At 60.2% G+C, this 15,051-nt stretch overlaps 1 protein-coding gene across 1 annotated transcript in view; it reads right to left on the bottom strand.

The window, feature by feature from the left end:
* The window catches only part of LOC128978044 (receptor-type tyrosine-protein phosphatase V-like), a 40,930-nt gene extending 35,603 nt beyond the window's left edge, over positions 1-5,327 (bottom strand). Inside the window, exons 1-3 of the mRNA XM_054395790.1 lie at positions 5,262-5,327; positions 4,102-4,165; positions 1,949-2,215 (exon numbers count right to left, since the gene is read on the bottom strand). Of these exons, the coding sequence (XP_054251765.1) occupies positions 1,949-2,215; positions 4,102-4,165; positions 5,262-5,327 (397 nt within the window). The remainder of the gene's footprint in view (positions 1-1,948; positions 2,216-4,101; positions 4,166-5,261) is intronic.
* Between the last annotated feature and the right edge of the window lie 9,724 nt (positions 5,328-15,051).

Raw genomic sequence — 15,051 nt, 5'->3', positions numbered from 1 at the left:
CCTGACCTGCCAGGCTGCTCAGGGCTGGCGAGACAGAGCCTTCACTGGCGAGGTCCCACCGGCAGGCAGCACGAGATCCAATCCTCCAAGCACAGCCCCTCCCTGCCAGCACAGCCCCATTGCCCCCAGCCCCATCCCCTCCCTACCAGCACAGCCCCATTGCCCCCAGTTCCATCCCCTCCCTGCCAGCACAGCCTCATCCCCTCCCTACCAGCACAGCCCCATTGCCCCCAGCTCCATCCCCTCCCTGCCAGCACAGCCCTATCCCCATCGTACCAGCACAGCCCCATCCCCTCTCTGCCAGCCTATCCCACAGGTTGTGCGGGCTGAGCAATGCCCTTGCAGCAGTCTCTGCAGTCCCTCTGAGCTGGGCAGAAGGCTTGGTCAGAGAGCACTGCAGGTGTGGACTGAGGAAGGAGAAGCCATCAGTGCTTGGCTGTGAGCTCATCTGCTGCCAGGTCCTCTGTCCCTGCTGACCTTGTGGGTCCTGCCACCCGCCGTGAGCAGCATCCCTTGCCCCTTGCTTCTTGCTGGCTGACACCATCCCTTCTGCTGGCCAGCCCCAGCCCTCCAGCTCTGCTCTGGTTTTCTAAGTTCCACCCTCACCTGTGCTGTTTGACTCAAGGATCTTTTGGAGAGATGCAGGCCAGGGCTGCCATTCCCCCCTGAGCTGTGGGCTCACCAGCCCTGCCCCCTTCCCCCAGCCCTTGGCAACAGGCAGGTAGGGCACAGACCAAGGCTTGGTGGGTGAGACAGTGATAGACAGAGATATGCCAAAACCATGGAGCAGATGCTACTTCCTCACAGCTCCTTCTAGACCTCCAGGCATGGAGGTCTCAGCAGTCCACACCATAGGCTGGTCCAGCTTTAGCCTCATGATCACAGAATCACAGTCATTCATTTTGGAAAAGACCCCTGGGATCACCAAGTCCAACCACTGACCCTGCTCTGAAAAGTTCACGCCTGAGCCATATCCCCAAGCATACATCCAAACGACCCTTAAACACTTCTAGGGTTGGTGACTCCACCTCCCTGGGCAGCCTGTGCCAGTCTCTGACCACTCTTGCTGTGTAAAAATTCCTCCTACTGTCCAGCCTAACCCTGGCCTGCTGCAGCTTGAGGCCATTCCCTCTTGTTCTGTCACTAAGGACCTGTGAGCAGAGACCAGCACCAACCTCTCGACAACCTCCTTGCAGGGAGCTGGAGAGAGCAGTGAGCTCTCCCCTCACCCTCCTCTTCCTCAAACGAACCATCCCCAGCTCCTTCAGTTGCTCCTCACAAGATTTATTCTGCAGCCCCTTCCCCTTCCTTGCCCTCCTGTGCCCTGGCTCCAGCACCTCCACATCTCTCTTGTATGGAGGTGCCCAAAACTGGGCACAACACTCCAGGTGTGGCCTCAGCAGTGCCAGGCACAGAGGGACAATCACCTCCCTGCTCCTGCTGGGCACAGCATTGCCAATCCCAGCCAGGATGCCTTTGGCTTTCTTGGCCACCTGGGCACTGCTGGCTCCTGTTCAGCTGCTTGTCCATCAGCATCCCTAGGTCCCTTTCTGCCAGACCCCTTCCAGCCACACTGCCCCAGGCCTGCAGCACTGCTTGGGGTGGTTGTGGCCCAGGTGAAGGACCTGGCACTTGGCCTTGTTGAAGCTCATCCCATTGATGTCAGCCATGGATCCAATCTGCCCAAGCCCCTGCAGAGCCTCCCTGCCCTGCTGCAGAAGACAGAGCATGTACCCTGCCCATGCAAGGTGCAGGGACAGGACCCTCCCTTCACACGCATGAGGGAATGACACCCGGGGCTCTGAGGAGCAGAGAAGGACTCTAATCCTTGAAGAAGTCAGGGAAGGCCCAACCTCCCCAGGAGCTCCATGCAGATCTGTGCTCCACACCCTGCAAAGCAGTGTGGCAGTCCCTTGTAGGAGCACTGAGACCCTGGGGCTCTCCTTACTTGTCTGTGCAGTCAGAATCTGGCTGGTGGTCTCCATGCGGGCAAGGGTGGCCTTCACCTCAACCTTGTAGTGCGTGCCAGGGGTCAGCCCACGGAACCAGAAGCTGGTGGTGTTGGGTCCAGCAGATCCATTCTGCAGCAGAGTGCCAGACCCCAGCGAGAAGAGGGCAAGCAGATATCCCTCAGCATTCCCCTGTGGCTCATCCCAGGACACGAGCAGGGAGTCTGAGCGGCCATGGGCACTCACACTGAGGTTCAGAAGGGTCCCTGCAGAGGCAAAGCCACAGCTCTCAACAGGGAGTTGGTGCTGCTACGTGTACAGCCTGCAGGGCCAGGCTCCCCAGGCCACCCACCCTTGCTGCACACCTTGGCAGAGGCCTTCATAATGGGCACTGCCCTGCTTCAGTCAGGCCTCCCAACCCCAAGGCCTCCAAACAGCCTTTGGAAAACACAAGAAGGCTCAGAACCTCCCCTGGGCTGGGGTCAAAGGCACCACATGAAAGAGATGTTCCTAAGCACTGGAGAATGATCAGAAGGCTTCAGGCCATCACATGCTTTGGCCAGACAGCCCTGGCACAGGAGTAGCCCTAGCTGGGTGTTGCTCATCACACTGGCTGGTTTGGGGTCCCCAAAGGCATTGAGGGGCTCAAGGTCCACCTTGCAGCAGTAACACAGTAGCCACTGGCAGAGCAGGATGGATATCACAAGGCAGTGGCACTGGCACACTCCCTGCAATAGTCTCTGCCTCTGTGTGGGCTCTGAATGCTTTGGATGATCCAGGCACTGCCCCCCTCTCCTGCCCAGTGCAGGGATGCCAGGGGAAGGCCAGCACACTGTGTATGGGGCACATTTGCACGGCCTCCTGATGAGCTGTGTCCCTGCCTTGACCTTGCTGCAGGGCCCATGCGGTGGCATCCAGCTGGAAGCACTGGGCACAAGGGAGTGGCACACAGGGCTTGACCAACCTGGTGGGTCAGTGGCCAAGACTCTCATTGAGTGCCTGTCCTTGGAGCTGCTCAGGAACCACCTACACAAACAGGAGCCAGACCACACCTGTCTGTTGGAGCCTTGCAAGCTCCATCTCCACCTCCCCACACCTCCCCCAGCAGATTGCCAGGCACTGCCCATGCCCAGCCTCACTCTGAGCTCTGTGCTGCCTTCAGCCTTTGGGTGCTGAGAGACATTGGTGTGACAATTAGCACCTAGAGTTGATGATGTGCAGTGTGCTGTGACAGGCTGGCATGGGCTGGCATGGCAAGAAAGCTTCAAGCAAGCACAGCTATTACCCCAGAGCGCTGCTCAGGGGCTGCCTTTGGAGTGCAAAAGAGGAGCAGTACAGGGCGAGCCCCAGGGCAGGGGAACCTCTGGCACTGCTCAGGTGCTGTGTGTGACCTTTGCACAAAGCTGGACAGTTTCAGAGCTATGTTCAGCTTCTGTCTGGAGGCTGTTGCATGACAGCTTCACTCTGCAGCTGAATGCAAAAGGAGTTGTGGAACTTAGATGCAAACAAGAGAAGAGCACCCCTGGGAAAGGTCTTCTCAGTACCAACTCTTAGCAGTTCAAGTGTAGATTTAGGAGCAGGTTGCTCTGGAAGGGTTATCTGAACCCAGCTGGGTGTCCATGGGCCAGGTGTCTACACCTGGGCCAGCTGTCCTGAGCTGCCCTTGCTGTCAGCAGAGCTGCAGCAGCTCACGGAGCACAGGCCATGGCTGACCTCCCTGAAGACAGCCAGCAGTGCTGTGCCTTGCATGGAGTTCAGCCAGGGATGGTTCTTCACTGCAGGCTATTTCTTATCTCATGAAGGTATGAGCTCTCCACCCTTCTGTGTCTGCTTCTCTCAAGTTTCCACCAGACTGCATCACCTGCCCCCACTTGTCCCTTGGCCATCACCTTCTTCACCTCTGCAGTACAAAATGTGCTCATATCTACCATGAGCCAGAGGCACCCTCCAGCCCTGAGCTCCATGAACCCTGCTGGGTGCTGGGGGAGGGTTAGGGTCTGCCTCCCTCCCCTGCCCCAGCCATGATCTGCAGCCTGCAGCCAGTCTAAAGCACAGCTTACAAAGCTCCAGGGCTCCCCTGGCCCAGCACATACACTCATCCCACTGCTCCCAGACACCAAGGCCACCTTCTGCAGCCTTTGCTTTGACTCACCTCCATCACTGTGTGCATCCTGTCCCTCCAACCCTGCTCCTGCTGTCTGGTTGCATCCCTCACCCTAGGGAAATGAAGCTGTCAAGTGAGATGGTCTGAGCTGAGACCAACACCTGAGAGAGGTGTCCTGTGCCAGGCCAGGGGCCAGGCTGGTCAGGTACAGGTCCCACCCTGCCATGGCATCTGGGGGCTGCCAGTCTCTGGGATCTGTGACTCTTCCCAGGCACACTCGGGTCCCTGGCTGAGGAGCCAAGCCTGGGAGACCATCAGCAGATGTATGTTCTGGGACTGCAGAGCAGTATGGGACCATCCCCACCACCAAAACAGCTGGGGCACAAGGGGAAGATCTGGGGAGGTAGGGAGCTCTGGACAGGCTCCAGCTACCTCATTCCCTCTACAGGCACCCCCTCTTCACATGGTCATGGGAGAGAAGGACGGAGGGACCCCAGGCTTCAGTCCAGCTGCCATGACCCACAGGCTGCAAAGCAAAGACTTGTTCAGTGCCCCCCAGAGCAGCCAGTGCCCTCCAGAGCAGCCAGTGCCCTCCAGAGCAGAGGGGGTGCTGAGCACACTCGCGGGACAGCTGTCGCCCCACAGTCTGCTGGCGAGCAGGGTGTGCCCTGCTTTAGGTTGAGGCTAGTTCCCTCCACATTAAAGGAAATCTCTCTGCCCACTCCCAGTCCTGCAAAAAGCTACCAAAGAGCAACCATCCCTCTGTAGCTATTTCCCCCTCGGCTCCGGGGCTGACTCATTCCTGGCTTCCCAACCAGCCGCGGGGCCTTGCAAAGCTAGTGCGGAGCGGGCGGCTCCGGCTCCTCGGCACTGGCAGCCACCAGCCCATTCCCGGCGTGAGGAGCTGGGCAGCCATGGCAGCAGGGAGACGCTGCCATCCCGGGCGCTGGGGGGAGGTGGGAGGAAAGTGCACAGAGCCAGCTCCTAATTGCGAACGCTGCTAATGTGGTGCAGCTGCAGGGCTGGGGAGGCCGCCCGGAACCTGTCGTCATCCCGCACGGGGCAGGGCTATGCACGGCCCCCGCTGCCAGCGAGCACCGAGCCAAGAGCCTGCTCCGCCAGACGGGGTGAAGGGACAAGGAGCTCCCTCTGCCAGGGCTCGCAGGAGCTCGGCCAAACGCGGGGTGAGGAGACAGACAAGGACTTACCTCTGCCAGGGGTCCCAGCAGCCACGGCACCCACAGGAGCAAGAGCGGCAGCAGTGGTGGCCTCATGGGGAGCAGGGTGGCTGCAAATTAGAGGGGGGACAAGTTGGAGGCGGGGTGTTAGCTTCTTAGCAGTGACTGTGCTCAGCCAGTCCCTTCCCCCATGGCAGCGAGGGGCTGTGTCCCCACAGACTTTCCGAGCGCGAGTGACAAGATGATATCAGTGGGGACCGGCGGCGCCTGCCAGCGAGCTGCACATCAGCACTGCCAGCGGTCCTGGGGCAGGAGCAGAGCTTCTCTCCGGGCTGGAAGGAGTCCAGGGGGTGTGTGCCTCTCGCTGCCTGCATTTGCTATTGTTCCCCTGGAGCTGTGTCCCTCTGCGGTGGCTCCGCAGCTCTCGCTGCGTGAGCCTCTGCCTGCTGCGGCCGGAGAGCTACCGCTCCGGGGGACTTGGAGCGGGGACTCTGGCTCCTGGAGCTCTGCAGGGCAGCCCGCTCTAGCCATCAGAGGGGTTCCTGCAGAGTTGTGGGAGTTGGTGCTGAAAGGGGAGGAGAGGGGAGGAGACAGGACAGCACAGATGGCGGCTCCGAGCTGGAGGGGAGTGCCCAGACCAGCCCCCAGCACGGGAAGAAAGGGCGGGCGGCAGCCTGCGGCAGCTCGGCTGGGATGCTGGAGGCACTGGGATGCTGGAGGCACAGGGGAGCTAGAGGCACTGGGAAGCTGGCACACTGCTGGCACGAGTGTGGCCCCAGGATGCTGTGCACCTTGCAGCTGTCTCTGTGCCTGCCTGGCACCTTTGTGCTCCCTTTCCCTGTGAGTGCAGAGATGTCTGCTGTGGGTACTGGTGGGGAATGGGAGCTGTGGTCACACTGGGTGAGCAGGATGCCTCTGTGTGTTGCCCATGGCACTGGGGCAGGCACACTGGAGATGAAGGTGTGCATGAACTGCAAGAGGCTCCTGCAGACTGCACCCCATGGGTGCAAAGGTGCCCAGACTGTGCTTTGCCCATGTGAGGATGGGCTGGCTGTGCCCTGTTTGCTCACAGTCTATAGAAGCTGCCCTTGGCAGGCTGCCATGGGGAGCTGTGCTCCTGGGCTGTGTGCAGGGCCCTGTGCTTGGTGCTGAGCTGTGGCTGTGCAGTGCATGGCATGGTGCCAGCTCTGATTCAGAGTGGAGATGCCATTGGCTTCACATCAGCGCTGGAGATCTGGGACAGTGCTGGAAGAGGTTCAGTGATGCATCCACGCCAGCAGCCAGCACAGCCTGTGTGGCCGTGGGAGTCTCTGCCAGTAGCCAGCACAGGCACCAGCGGAGGCCATCCAAGCTCTGCTTACTGCTGTGAGCTATCACCAAGCTGTCAGAGAGGGACACAACCCCTGGCTGGCCCCGGGACAGTAGATTTCCTCCTCCAGAAATGGAGAGGTTTGGCAGGTGGACCTGTGACAGGCAGAACAGCCCCCAGCATCTGAGCAAAGCTGTGGGAAAGCCCCAGCCCATGCACATAACTGAGAAGATAGTGAGACACAAGGGCCCCAGTCTAGGAGCCATCTCCAGCCCCAGACCCATCCCTCAAACCTCCTGACAGCCCCCAGGCTGGTAGGGCCAGCTGGGAAAGGTGGCAGTGCACATGAGTCCCCTTCCCTTTGGATGGGGCACAGTCCTGGCCATGTGGGACTGGTGGCAGCACTCCTGATCCATGGTCACAGTCAGGGCTCTGCAGAGGTCCAGGCAGTTCCCTGCCTGGAGTGAGCTGCTGGCAAAGGAGCCCTGGCCCTGTTGCTCAGCCTAGCAGCAAGCATGTCCCCTGTGAACAGCTCAGGCACCTCTCCAGCAGAGGCACAGCTCCACAACCAGAGGCCTTCCAAAGTCACTTGGTCCCCAGACCTGCCCTTCCCCTGCACCCTGGGCATGGAGCTCAGGGTGGGAGAAGACGGCAATGATTTTACAGCTCCAGGGAGGGCTGAATGTCAAAACTGCAAGCAGTGCCTCTGCTCAGGGGCTGGAGGCCTAGGGTAAAGGCTCTGGGGTGATGGCAATGAGCCATCAACCAGTGTCTCCAACAGCTGGAAACATACACCCCAGCTGCCAGACCCTTGCTTAACCAGGTGCTAGCCAACCCCTACGCGGAGCAGAGTGTGACATGGGGCTCACAGACACTGGAGGTGACCTCGTCCAGTCACCAGATGGATGGGCAGGGAGTGCCCCTCCAAGAGCCTTCTTTGCCTCAGTCTTTAGTACTAGAACCTGGGAATGCAGCCCCCTGAGCTAGTGGGCAGAGACCAGGAGCAGAATGGCCCCACTGCAACCCAGGAAGAGCTCATTGGTGACCTGCTGCACCACACAGCTGTGCATAAGGCTGAGGGACGAGGTGGAATCCACCCAAGAGCTCTGAGGCTGCTGGAGGTGCTCAGCAAGCCACTTCCAGTCGTGGCTGACCAGGGAGGTGCCAGCAGACTGAAAGTCAGCAAAGATGACACCCAGCTACAAGAAGGGCTGGGAGAAGGAGATGGGAAACTAAAGGCCTCTCCATTCAGCTTTGGTGGCAGAGAAGGTCACAGAGCAGATCATCTTGAATACCATCAAGCAGCAGCAGCACAACCAGATGATCCCTGCAGAGGGACCTGGGCAGGCTGGATTGATGCACCAAGACTGACTGGATGAGCTTCAGCAAGGCCCAGCACTGGTTCTGCACCTTGGCCACAACAACCCCAGACAGCACTGCAGGCTTGGGGAGGAGGGGAGCTGCTCATCAGAGAGGGACCTGGGGGTGTTGGTTGACATCAAGCTGAACATGAGCCAGCAGTGCCCAGGTGCCCAGCAGCCTGGCCTGGATCAGCAGTGGTGTGGCCAGCAGGACAGGGATTGTCCTCCTGTGGTGGTCACTGGTGAGGCCACATCTTGAATCCTGGGTTCAGTTCTGGGTCCCTCACTCCAAGAAGGACATAGAGAAGATGGTGGAGATCCAGAGAGAAGTGACCAAGCTGGGGAAGGGTCTGGAGAACAGGGCTGGGGAGGAGCAGTTGAGGGACCTGGGGTTGCTCAGTCTGGAGAAGAGGAGGTTCAGAGGAGACCTTCTGTTTCTGTGACTCCCTGAGAGGAGGCTGCAGTGAGGTGGGGTTGGTCTGCTCAGCTGAGTGACAAACAACAGAACCTCAAGTTGCACCAAGGGAAGTTTAGGTTGGACATGAGCAAGAATTTCTTCACTGAAAGGGTTCTCAGGCACTGGAACAGACTGCCCAGGGTGGAGACACCATCCCTGAAGGTGTTTAGGTGTTGTGTAGATGTGGTGCTGAGGGAGAGGGTTTAGTTGGGGACTGAACTGGAGCTGGGCTGCTGGTTGGACTCAGGATCTTACAGGTCTTTTCCAGTCTGGGCAGTTCTGTGATTTCAGCCAAGGCTGAGGGCTGCTGCTGCTGTCTCTGTTTTAAGAGGCCCCTTTCCAGAGCTGGGAGGCTGCAGCCAGCTGGGAGGAGGCTGCAGCTCCCTGCTGCAGCCAGGGCTTGCCAGGTTTGTCTGGGGGCCTGCAGCAGGATCTGCAGGGTTGCAGCTGCCTGATGCCTGAGTGGCTCTGCAAGGAGGCTTTTGGTGGATGTCCACATGCAGGTCCCTGGCAGGCTGCACCCTGCCATGGCAGCACAAGGGAAGGTGACCCCACACTGGGTGGGGGCCATGGGGCTGTTTGCTGCCATGAGCAGTCTGCAGGGTCAGGATGGCTGGGCCAGAAGCAAAGCAGGAGGGGAGGCTGGGGGCACATGGGGCTGTGTGGTGTCCCCAGCGTGTGGCAAGTGATGGAAGAGTCCCTGGCTGATGAAGCATGGGTTGGAGGTTAGGATGGAGTCCTTGGTGGGATGGGAATGGTGATCCAGAGAGATGGAGCAGGAGGGACCCCTAATTATCAAGAAAACCCTGAGAGAAGCCTTTGCATCTCCTAGTGTCTGAGGCAGGTCACAGAAGGCAGTGTCCCCTGGAGTGGCACAGATTTTCCAAGCTACAGCATCAAGGTGTGGCTCCTCCAGCTTCAAAGCACACCAAAGAGCAGGTCCAGGCCAGCAAGAGGACAATCCCTGCTCACTGCAGTGCTGGGAGACTCCAGCTAGGCTGAGTCTGCCCTGCCCTGCTGGGGAGCCAGCTGAGCCCAGCACCCCTGCCCCCAGCCTCTCTGCAGAGCTGAGCATCTCCAGCTGCAGCCACTCTGGCCCAGTGGCATTGGCAAGTGGGAGGCAGCATCTCAGGAGCTTGTTGGTTAACAACATCTCAACATCTGCTGCCATGGCCCTGTGTGGGGGTACAGATCCACCATTAAGGCACCTGGGGCTTTGCCCAGGGGGCCTGTCCTGCCCTCCCTGCTCTCTGTGCTTGGGGGCTGAGCAGGGACTTCTGAAGCACAGCATCTTCACCCCCTAGAGCCTGCTGCCATGCTGTGCCACTGCCTCGCACCTCCCCAGCCAGAAGGAGAGGTGAGTCCCTGCCTGGCAGGAGGACAGGCTGGGGGTGATGCCTGAGCACCATGCCTTGCTTCCCACCAGCATGGGACTGACCTCTGAGCACAGAGGTGTCCCACAGCTTTCCCAGCCTCCACATACTGTTGTGGCCCACCACAGGGCATGCAGAGCTGGCACCCTGCTGGCCATGCAGACACATCCATACCACACCTGGGGTTCTGCTCCCCCAGCTCAGGGTGCTCAGGTGGAAACAGCTCAGAGCACTGGTGGGAGCCAAACCCAGGCCCTGTCCCTGGCACCACAGCACTCAGCAGCCTTGGAACGAGCTCTGTAATGAGCTCTGTAATGCTCAGTAATGAGCAGAAGCAGCTCATTGTGTGCCAGCTCTGCCCTCCTCACAGCCAGACGGGTGCTACCCTGCCAGGGAAGGGCAGAGAGAGAGCTTGCCTTCAGCTGGGGGGTGCCAGATCTCCCCTCTGGTCCCTCTGACAGCAAAGCCTCCAGTTGTGCCAGACCCAAAAACAACTGCAGAAGGTTTCTCCACCCAGCAGCTGGAAGCAGGCCTGGAAACTCAGGGGCTGCTGAGTCATCACTTTTTTTCCGTGAGCACCAAAGGCTGCTGTGGTGAGCAGGAGGTGGGGGATGCCCTGCTGACCATCAGCACTCCAGAGCTGTGCTGGCCAGACCTGGGCTGAGACCCTGGGGTCTCTGCAGCCAAACCATTGCCTTCTGTAAGTGGGACACCCTCAGAGCAGGAGATTGTCCTTGCCCTGAGCTCCACCAGGATCAGAGATCATAGAATCATAGAATGGTTTGGGTTGGAAAGGACCTCCAGAGATCATCCAGTATGCTGGCTGCTGTCCCTGCTGCCAGCATGCACTCAGCAGGGACATCCTCCACTGGATCAGGCTGTCCAGAGCCCTCTCCAGCCTCACCTTGAATAGCTCCAGGGATGGGCCACAACCACCTCCCTGGGCAACCTGTTGCAGTGCTCCAGCACCCTCCTGGTGCAGAACTTGTTCCTCACATCCAGTCTCAATCTGCTCTGCTCTCATTTCAAACCATTGCCCCTGGTCCTGTCCCTGCAGGCCTTTGGGAACAGTCCCTCTGCAGCTTTCCTGTATCCCCTTCAGGCACTGGCAGGCTGCTCTAAGGTCTCCCTGGAGCCTTCTCTTCTCCAGGCTGAACACCCCCAGCTCCCTCAGCCTATCCCCATAGCAGAGCTGCTCCAACCCCTTGAACATTTTCATGGCCTCCTCTGGACCCTCTCCATCAGGTCTATGTCTATCTGGACACAGCCCTGCAGGTGAGGTCTCACCAGAGCAGAGCAAAGTGGCAGAATCTCCTCTCTGCCTCTGCTGGCAGTGCTGCCTTGGACGCAGCCCAGGCTGCCATTGGCCTTCTGTGCTGCAAGCTCACACTGTCTGCTCATGTCCAGCTTCTCATCCATCAGCACCCCCAAGTCCTTCTCCTTAGGGCTGCTTTCTATCATCTCCTCCCCCAGTCTGTACTGACAGTGAGGATTGTTCCAGCCCAGGTGCAGAACCCTGCAATTGCTCTTGTTGAACCTCATGAGTGTCACCTGGGCCTGAGCTCTCCAGCCTGTCCAGGGAATGACAAGGACCTCAGACAGTGTGCCCAGCATTGTGGTGCCAGATCTTGCTTATGCTGGGGGACAGTAGCCACTGTGCAGTGGCAAACACCCTGTCTGGCAAAGGCTCCGGGTAGTCATCCTGGGCAGTGCCAATCTCAGGCCATAGCAGAGTCCAATCCCAGTTTGCCTTTGTGCTCCATGCAGTGGCCCTGGGCATGGAGGTGATGGCACATGGCTTTTCCATGCTGAGGCAGCTTCCAGACCTAAGCATGGTCCTCCACACACAGGGGAAGTAGGGAACCTCTCTGGGAAGCACCAGCTGGGGTGAGGAAGAGCAGGGTGGGCAGCAGAGGCATCCCAGCTGGCACCCTGTAACAATGTGTTGCCCAGGGGCCACATGAGGTGCCACTGGGATTGGGCTGGTAGCAGCTCTGGGGCTTCTGCCCTACCCTGGCCCAGCAGCAACAGGTTCCCAGTCCTCTGGGCCTTGTGTCTTCCTATGCCTACCAGTGCTGTGAACTGCCCCAGGCCACAAGTTCTTCCCTCTGCCACCTCTGAGGTGTTGAGTGCTGCCCCGGGGCTGGCAGGGAGGAACAAGGGGAACAGGCAGAGCCTGCAGAGCATGCAGGTGCCGATGGGACCTCTCTCTGTGCAAGGTTCACACGCCACAGCTCTCCAACCCCAAACCCTGGAGCACTGGGATGCTCTTCCTTCAACCCTTGGCAAGTGTTTGATGATTTCCACCTGGAGTGCTGCCAGCGCCGCTGCCTCCTGCCTGTGCCCTCCAGCCCCGCAGCTCTGCCTGCTTGGCGGGGGGGAGGGTACGCAGGCAGTGGGGGACCTCACCCCTTCTGCAGCACAGAGCCGTGCCCAGGGCTGGCACGGCCACGGTGGCCAGGCTGCGGGATGGCCAGGACACAGAGAAGTGGCTCCGTGCTGGGGTTGTGCTCTGCACTGCCACAGACCTGGCAGCAGAGCTGGATGCCTGTGGGGGCAAGCCAAGCGCCTGCAGCTGTGGGAAGCGCAGGGCTGCGGTGACTCAGAGCGCGCCCAGAGCCGGCAGAGCCGGGCAGACCTGCTCTGCCCCCGCGGCTCTGGGTGCCGCCTCCTCTGGGACTCCCCTGCCCCTGGCCGGGGCAAGAGGCACAACGCAGGGAGGGCAGATAGCAGCCTGGAGAGTGCCTGTGCCACAGCCACTGCAGGTAGCACCTGGATGGCCCCCAAATCACCCACGCCATCGCCAACAGCCTCTTCTCCCACCCGGGGACATGGTGCCAGCACTGGCTGACAGCAAAGGTGCCCGGTGCCACCAGGATGTCATGTGCTCGTGGAGCCAAGTAGTAGCCACGAAGTAGCTCCCAGTGCCCCCCCTATGCTTCACTGTGTTGCAGACCTCTGGCACAAGGTTCACCTTGTGCAGACTGCACAGTGCCAGCCTCTGCTTATGGCACAGCCATGCACAGAGGCTGCCTATGCCTTGCCTGCTGGCCCAGGGCCATGGGATGGAGTTTGCCAGAGCACTACAGGGGCTCTGCCTGTGTTCCCACCGCACACATCCCGGCTTCGACCGCACAGCTGTGAAGAGAGAGTGACGAGGAGTGGAAGCTGTACCTGTCCTGCAGGGCATCCCTGGCGTGGTCCACAGCTGTCCCCGAGCCTGCAGCGATGCCATCCGGGCGCTCTCCCCTCGCCGTTCTCCTGCGCTCCTACTGGGCGCTGACGCTCAAGCCTGGGCTGGTCCCGCGGCAGGGCTCGCCCGGGCTCGCCCAGCGAGCTGCAGGGTGCCAGGGAGGAGGGACCAGCTGGATGGAGATGTCTCCTGCAGCCCTCACAACAGGGCTCTGCGCGCTGGGCAAGGTGGGAGGTGCACACCGTGCTGCAGGCTGGGCACTGCCCCTGCCTCCCTGCACCACGCCTAGAGCTGTGGGGCCAGCCCAGATGCTGGGGGCACCCTCTGATGGACTCTTGGGGGCGGCCAACATCCCTTCGTGCTGTTGTTGTGAAGGGAGACAGGGAGAGCCCCAAGGCTGGAGCCAGCACAGACATCCAGCCCTGAAGGTGTCTGTGGGCTGTGATCGCTGGAAGCTTTGCTGCCCGGAGCCCCTTTCGACCAGCACTACTCTGCAGTGAGAGCATCTCGGTCCCTCTCAGCTCCGTGTCAAGGGGGAGGCGGTGAGGAGCCAGTGAGTTGGCTGAGGAGGTGCAGAGCATCCCAAGGGTTTGTCCAGAATGGCACTCACTCACCCTCACACTGCTGAGAGCCCAGGATGGCACTCACTCACCCTCACACTGCGGAGAGCCCAGGATGGCATTCACTCACCCTCACACTGCTGAGAGAGTGGCCAGCTGGGCCCTGGGGGCAAGAAGAGTCCTGCCAGTGGGTTTGGAGAAAAGCTGTGAGAAGATCTCCAGGCTCCCCCTCTCCCATCTCGAGGGATGTGGCAGAAGGAGGTGCAAGAGCCACAGCAGTGAGCATGAGAGGTCCTGACTGCTGCAAGGCCTGGAGCTCATCTTTCTGGGGTGCTAGCAAGAGGCTGCAGGGTTAGCCTGGCTCAGCCCCACGTGGGTACTGTGGGGTCCCACAGACACCTCTGCATCTGATCCTTCCCAGTCACACAAGGGGCACACGTTCCTGCTGCTGCTCAGGGGTTTCAGCCATCCCTGTTGGTGCCCCCCAGACAGGGGGAGAGGGAAGGAGATGCTGGTGGAGCTCAAACCACACCAGCTGCATGGCAGGGAGAGGAGGAAGCCCTGGGCACTGCTGCCATGCTTAGCAGGCTCCAAATCTGGCAGGTGGCTCAGGGTCTAAGCACTGCCATGAGCTCCCAAACTCACCTCAAAGTGAAACCAACCCTGGCCCTCTGCTTCCAAGTTTTCTGTACAAAAACAAACCTGCCAGTGGCTGCACTTGCACACAAAGGGTTTTGTTGTCGGGAGGAAGGTCTCTGCTGGGGAGCAGTAAACACAGCGCCTGCCCATCCTCCATGCCCGCGGGCGGGATCCCTGCCCGGCAGCTCAGGGGGATGGGCATCGTCCCGGCCCGAGCCGCCTGGCTGCCTTCCCTCTCCCGCGTCCCCTGCGAGAAGACAGCAGAGCCAACACCCCCACACCGAGCTGCCCCTGCATGCCCTGCAGACCCTGGCAGCCTGTGCCAGCCCAAGCTTCTCCTCCGAGTCCCATAGATGTGGTTCCATGGAGAGTGCCAGCAGTGGGGTGGGTGCAGGATGGGGCTGCACCAGCTGGTCCTTGAGCAGAGGGATCAACGTCTGCCTGTGAGCTTTCCTTGCACTGCAGTGGTCCTGGGATGCTGTGGCAGCCCCCAGGGGTGCTCCCTTCCCTGCAGCATGGCTGCAGCCTTGCAGCTCCTCCGCTTCTCCCTGGCGTCTCCCACAGCATCCAGAGCCAAACACAACATGAGCAGAGGGTCAGCAGTGCCCTCTGCTTTCTGCATCCCTGCCCCAGAAAGATCAGCTGGGGGAACCCCCAGAGCACCTCTACTTGCTCCAGGACAGCTGCAGGGCCCCCCCACAAGACCATTCTCTCCAGACTGATGCAAGTTTGGGGTCTGCACAGCTGCATCCTGGCTGCTCCCCAGGGGACTGCCATAGGTGGCATTCACCCACCCCAGAGGAAGCAGCTTCCTGGGACAAGTCTTGGCCCTGGCTGTAGGTCTTGCAGCTGGCAACAGCTAAAGGCTTTTCTGGCACAAGCTCAGCCTTGCCAAGGAGCTGCAATTCTGGAGCAGAGGTGAGGTGGT

The sequence above is a fragment of the Indicator indicator genome, chromosome 35 (genome assembly GCF_027791375.1).
Source record: "Indicator indicator isolate 239-I01 chromosome 35, UM_Iind_1.1, whole genome shotgun sequence".
Classification (NCBI taxonomy): domain Eukaryota; kingdom Metazoa; phylum Chordata; class Aves; order Piciformes; family Indicatoridae; genus Indicator; species Indicator indicator.
This window is presented reverse-complemented; position numbering and strand designations above follow the sequence as displayed.